This window comes from Magnolia sinica, chromosome 7 (genome assembly GCF_029962835.1).
Source record: "Magnolia sinica isolate HGM2019 chromosome 7, MsV1, whole genome shotgun sequence".
Classification (NCBI taxonomy): Eukaryota; Viridiplantae; Streptophyta; class Magnoliopsida; order Magnoliales; family Magnoliaceae; genus Magnolia; species Magnolia sinica.
Window position 1 is genome coordinate 922,379 of NC_080579.1, and position 6,896 is coordinate 929,274.

The following is a 6,896-nucleotide window of genomic DNA, read 5'->3' on the forward strand; positions in this document are numbered from 1 at the left end:
ATTTGGTAGTATTATGTAAAAATCCCTTCCTGGCACTCACCCATCTTAACCAGGGCGTGTAAGATTCAATCAGTTTACAAGACCCACCGCATGCATACTATTTTTAAAATAGAGCAGTCTGATATTTTAGTGAGCCATACCTGGACGGTTAATATAAATTGGGAGACCATCCACATTCAAAATCCAAGTGTGGCCCATCCGGTTAGTAGACCAGACTTATTTTTAAAATAAGGCATCTACTCCAATCTCTTCACACCGGCTAGACTTCTCATATCCTTCACGACTATTTTTAGAACGGTGGTTATTCATCCTTCACACAGGGAAGCTCATCCAGACCATCCACATTGTGGGGCTGAATTTAGATGAAGCATATCTCTAAATGTTCTCAAATGACTCTTGGGGCTCATTAGATCAGTGGTCTGTAATCTGGAGGAATGAACCATAATCCCTACACGGGTGGAATCCTGCACAGACCCTGTAATTTTGGGGAAGCGGATTGAGGGGTGAGCAGGTCATCTCACCCACCCAGATGGTGAAATGACGGAGAAGATTTCATTGGTGGGCCGTATGCTATCAGAGATGGTGAAATGACGCATTCAGCAGGAAAACCTTTAAAAGTCACTACCCATTTCTAACTGTATTTGGCCAAAATGGTGGCCCATTTGGGAGCGGATTAGGTGCGGCTAGGGGTGTACATCGAGTCGAGCTGGCCTCAGCTCGACTTGGCTCGGCCACTAGCTGACCTCAGCTTGAACTCAGCTTGGCTCGGTCCTCGAGCCTGACTGGCCAGCTCAGCTCGGTTCGGTTAGCAGCTCGGACCAGATCGAGCCAAGATTGAGCTGAGTTCTCCTGTGCAGCATTTCCACAAACACCTGGACTGCACCTTCAAAATCCCACTGTATGAAAAATAGCAGCAATGGTTTTCAAGGTATTTGATCAAACACCTTCTAAGCAACATAAAAAAAAAGGGGTATTTATTTCATGAACATACCTTCCTTGCCACCAGCCACGCTTCGTTGAGTCATTTCGTCAAACACTATATCAAAGTAACCGAATCACCGAACTGGTTCGATCCAAGTTCGATTCGAGCTGGATTCGATCCGAGTTGAGTCAAGCTGGGGCCAACTCGAACTCATTTTCGAGCTCAAAAAATCAGCTCAACTCGAAGCAACTAAACATCATGGAAACATTACCATGGGCCTTAGGAAGTTTTTAATGGTGGAGCGTTCAATCACTATTATTTCCTATGGTATGGCCCACCTTAGATTTCGATCTACTTAATTTTTGGGCTCATGCCCTATAATGATTTGGCAAAACAGATGGACGACGTAGATATAGAATACATACATCAAGGTGGGCTCCACAGTCAGCCTTATTCACTCTTGGCTTATCGATGATAGCGTATGGCCAAAAAGGTGGAATAGAGCAAGAATACCATGCCTCTTGAAAAAACAGAGTGAAATATAGGTGAGGATATAGTTATACATGAGTTGAACTGAGTCAAGCTTGGCCCAGCTTGGCTAGAAGGCTACCGCAGCTTGAACTCAACTCAGCTCGGTCCTTGAGCCTGAATGGCCAGCTCAGCTTGACTTGGTCAACAGCTTGAGCCAAGTTCGAGTTCGAGCCTACGACCTGAGTTCGAGTTTAGGTTTTAGGGTTTTATATATATATATATATATATATATATATATATATATATATATATATATATATATAAACTGAACCTGATCTGAGTCGAGTCAAGCTCGGTCTAACTCGGACTGGGCTCAAAATTTTTTCGAGCTCAAAAAATCAAAATCAGCTCAACTCAGCTCGAACTCAGTTTGTCAAGTCGAGCTTTTCTGAGTCCGGTCAAGCGAGTTAATCAAGCTAACTCGGTTCTTGTACAGCTCTAGGTGAGGAAACCTCATTCCTATTTTGGTGTTAGTGATTCCCTATGCATGCATCCAATGTGTCATGTGTACGACTGTGTTCAACTGCACCCACATGGGCAACATGAACCACCATCAATCTCTACTTCTCTTCCGTCCAAAGGGCTTGATGCTGTGCAGGTATTACAGTAACTTCAAGCTCTCATGGCATCAGTAGCCACACTACCTGAATCTCCTATTTAAGAGCACCATTGCCAAAATCTATGAACTTTGTACCATGTGTTTGGGCTTTCAGTTTATTCAAGTGGTGCCCATGGTTCCATGATCCAAACCATTGATATGATGTGCTTCAGTGTTGGTGGCCCATGCAACAAAAGTCCCCCAGTTTCAAGATCCCAACTACAGAAGATTTGGCCTTTTCATCGTTGAATGCCAATCATTGTAGTATTTTCTTCTTAACTGGTAATCTCTTCACCACCTATTCAATGGTTAGGATTTTCTTTCCATCTAGGAGGTTTACGGCATCCACAATATCTACAGTTCAGTCACTGAACCATGGGCCTCACTTGTAAAAACCAAAAACCTGATCGGTAGCCTACAAATATCTAGGAATGAACATATAACAGTCACAAACAACAAACTCTAGCATCAAAAAAATCTTCCCTATGTGAAAAAATGTCCTAGATGTATGATATTTGGTCCTTTTTGTAGCTGAATTTGAAACTTACTAGTATTTTCTTTATTAACCGTCGATTTGTTGGCCACTAAATAGGGTAAGGATTCTTCCATGCTGGGGTATTATTGGTGAAAGGGTCATCCATAGTGACTACCATAATATCAACACTTTGGATCACTAAACCATGGGCCCCACTTGTACATAGTGAAAACCTGAACAGCCTTTTGGAGCAAGCACTGTACTCCTAATCAGCAAATGCATGAAAATGATATAACTGTCATTTCAACCCTTGACGAACAAAATCAAGTCATGTTTGAATTCGACTGATTCTACAAAAGGAAGCTACTTGATTTCACAAACGAACTAAAAGAAACAGATTACCTTGTACGCCAAGTTAGGATTCCATTGCTCGTCAACCATAAAAAAGCTTGAACTTAGCGGCTTGCAACACATCTGATGGGGTAGAAAAAGAACGCCACGAATGGTGAAGGTTTACCAATCATCCTTTAAATTGCCAATCCCTACGGCACATGGGGCAATGTGCTTGAGGGGTCTGTGAGTTCACCCATTTCAAGATGCAGTGAAGATGGAACGCGTGGTTACATGCGCCCCAAACTGTAAAACAGAAAGATGATATTAAAAAGAAGAAGAAGAAGAAAAACTATGCAAGCCACAGAGATTAGTTTACTACTATTTTGGTCCATCATTCTACTTCGCTAATCACAACCATAGTTTAAAAACTCAACTCGACTCCATGTTCATCCAGGTCAGGATGGCCCAATGACTCGACCCAATTCAACTTGATAGTTAATTATTATGAACAAAACATATTAAAAAGCACAGAAAGTATTTAAAGTAGTTCGATACAAGTATTAGAAAATAAGAAAAACAGTGAATTGTTCAGTAGCAAGATTCAGAGCATTATTTCGTTTTGTAGGGTCATTAGTTCGATTCTCACTTTTTCTTTTTTCTTTTATTAAAACCACAATGACAAGGCAGTGACTCGGGCCGAGTAATCCTGAGTCGTGTCAAGTCAACCGAGTTAGCGAGTCAACTCAACTCACAGCAAGTCAGGGATGAGTCAATCTTGGTTCCGAGAATCTCAACTAGTCAAGTTGATTCGGCCGAGTTTTGAGTCGAGCCAGTGAGTTTTGGAACTATGGTTCCAGCTACTGGGCTTTCTTCCTATCCCATTTGGATGTCACATGGTCTTTCAACAACTCACTTGTAACATGACAATGAAGTAGCGGAATGGTCCGGAGGACCGTCCAAGGACCGGAAGAAATCTATTTGGAAAAATGTGCATTTTGGGATTTCATGGGGCCTGTGGTTGGAGAGAGATGAGAGAATCTTTGAAGATAAAATTTCGATGTCAAAAGCTATCAAGAGAGGGATCATCCACATGATTATTGGGTGGGCACTTACAAAACTGGAGTTTTGTGGAATATAAAAGGCAGATTTATGGGGGAATTGGAGAAGTCTGTAGCCTATCTGAGGATAGATTTCTTTCTGAACCAAAGCTTTTTGCTTCTCTCTTGATAGGTTCTGAGCCTGAAGTTTTTATTTTTGTTTTTAGAGCATTAGAGATATATTTTAAAGGGTGGCCTGTTATCTGAATGATGAGAGGGTCACTATGTTTGAGGTCCACACCTATTGTTTTGTAAGGTCTTTTGTGTAAGGCTCTCTAGTTCTATGAATATATTGTCAAAGGTTTTTTTTCTTAAAAAGTTGCTTTATAATCATTGTGGACCCCGAATAGCCAAAACTCAATGATCAAAAGAAAAACAAAGACTAGTAAAAATGCAATGTGGGTCATGGATTGAGCTAGTATGACCCTCTCTGCTGAAAACTTCCTGTGAGTAGTGTTCGAAATATCGGTATCGTGTTACGTATTGCATCCTTGGAATACAGATACATATCAGTTATCGCAAGGGATATATATAGTTTGTATCGGGTAATTTATCGCACTTTTTGGAAAACATGGAGAAACATTGGGAAAATGGATGAATTTTTCAATGAAACTTCAGGGATTGTTAAAAAAGACCTTACACACTTTTAAATCATAACATCTCAAAAAAGAAGTGCACATAATAAGTTTCCTTGTATAGGGTCCTAAGCTATGTGTTGTCTGACTGAACTAATGTAACTATATTTAAATTGAATGCATAACATTTAGAGTGTATGTGATGATCTTCATCAAACACTCCTACATACTTCGAAATTAGTTTCAATTGACAATTGGTTGAAGGAAAAATTTGAAAAAAAAATTAATATTTTAATAATTAAAAATTATTTTTATTTTTCGAAAATTGACAAGGACTTAACAAATCAGTGGATCAACCTTTATACGCTTGCTTGATTTCATGTTTGGAGTACAACATTGCAAGCAATTTAGAAGAAATTGGGAAAATTTTGAATTTTCCCCAAATCGGACACCTACAATCAAATTTCGAAATTAGAGTGTATGTGATGATCATTTCATCAAATACTCCTAAATACTTCAAAATTAGTCTCAATTGATAGCTGGTTGAAGGAAAATTTTGGAAAAAAAAAATATATATATAGAAACATGAAGAACCAATAGATATCGAAATCAAAGCTCCAACTCAATGATTTTTCATGCAAAACATGAAGAACTAATGGATTTATAACCATTTGACACTGATTTAATATAATTTCAACCAAAAAAAATATATGATCAGAAATTGAAAATGCTCACCGGATTGAACATGTGGGATATATCGGCACTACCTATGCATTTCGTATCGTAAAGGTGGGATATAAGATATATTGTGGGATTTATTATCATTGATATTTAAAACATTGCCTGTGATTACGTCAACTTCCAAGGCCAAAAGACACACCATTAGACTGTTTAGTGCCCTACAAAATAGGAATATGCCTACAAATGGAACACAAAGTTTCACGCCTTTTATCATAACGTACCACATGATTTTTCCCAGATGGAACAAAAGCAATAGTTTAGGTCCAATCAGTTGTTGCCACTTCCAGGAAAGATGCTATGCAATACATCCAAGTCACAAGTGAGAGTAAGCCATGTTCTTATCTCAGTGGTGATTTCAGGTTGAAGTAGTGGGTAGATGTAAGCTGCACTACGCAAGTTCTGCTTTACTTGCTACCCCAAACACCGATCATATTGTCTGCCCAAATAGCCATACCAATTGCAATTCAGGGTTATATCCAAACGGGCCCTGATTCTTCAGTTAATTCTATATAGAGTGCCTTCTAAACTTTTGACTGCAACCTCTGAACATGAAAGATCCCAAGTATTCAAGAGCATTCTGCAGAATAGCAAGAACTATTTATCGCAATTTAAAGGGGGCATTTTGGTTTTGACATAACTTTCATCATGAATCCAAAGGAACAGGATTCATGTGGCCAACCTCAATTAATTGGAATAAGGCTTAGATGACAACAATGACGACCACGATGATGATTTTTGTTTCGACAAAAAACTTGGAAAAAAAAAAAGAAGATGAAGCCCATATTGGAAAGCAAGAGCTGAAAAACTTACTTAGTGGACAATCATCGCCTGGAAATTTGCAATCAGGACAGCAACCATCAAATGCCATTCTACAAATCCCACATGTTTCGTCTTGTGCATCCCATGTCCAGGAAGCTACAGCATGCCATCTGTAGTTTAGAGGGAAAACAAAATAAAATATAAAAAATTGCCTTTATCAATGACAACAAAAAGAAAATCAACTCAATGATAAGAAATCATATCATTGAGAGACAGAGAGACAGGCAATTGCAAATTTATTAAAAAAGAAAAGTTCCAACATAAAGGGAGTTGTGATTTGCCCCCTCCTTAGCCAGCGCATCGATAAGTCTCCTCTCTACTCATAAGTAAACAAAATGTTTAGACTAAGAAGAAGAAAAATTCCAGTACATGGAATGATGATTGGAAGCCCAAGAGATGCCATTCATAGAATCACCTATTGCAGAAAATTCTCAAGCCTTCTCTTAATGACCACTCCAATTCCACACCAACCAGGTTTCCAAGGGAAGACCTGCCATAGTGGAGTTTCCAAATGCCACTCACAGAAAGCTTCATCTTAACTTGTATGTGAGTTGATCACCATCTCCCAATGGGAACAAAGATCCAAAATTGTGAGCCCCTAAAATTCCGACCTAAGAGGCCCATTTTATAACGGCGCTATAGACTCTTCCTCAACTTTATGAGCAGACAATTCAACATTGTAAAAAGTGGTACTATTTCTTTCCTTGCAAATCTCCCAACATAGGGCAATAGCGAGTATCCTTTAAAAATAAAAAAATTAAAATTAAAATTAAAAAAAAAATCTTCCTTTCTAGAAGGGCCTCCA

General features: G+C 39.0%; 1 protein-coding gene across 1 annotated transcript; it reads right to left on the reverse strand.

Annotated features, from left to right (window-relative positions):
• Nucleotides 1–2,803: 2,803 nt before the first annotated feature.
• On the reverse strand, nt 2,804–6,245 carry LOC131250766 (anaphase-promoting complex subunit 11-like; the record flags this gene model as incomplete). Its single annotated transcript, XM_058251056.1, has 2 exons — nt 2,804–3,162; nt 6,083–6,245. Coding segments are annotated over 2 exons (279 nt in total), but the record flags the coding sequence as incomplete, so codon positions are not given.
• Nucleotides 6,246–6,896: the final 651 nt, after the last annotated feature.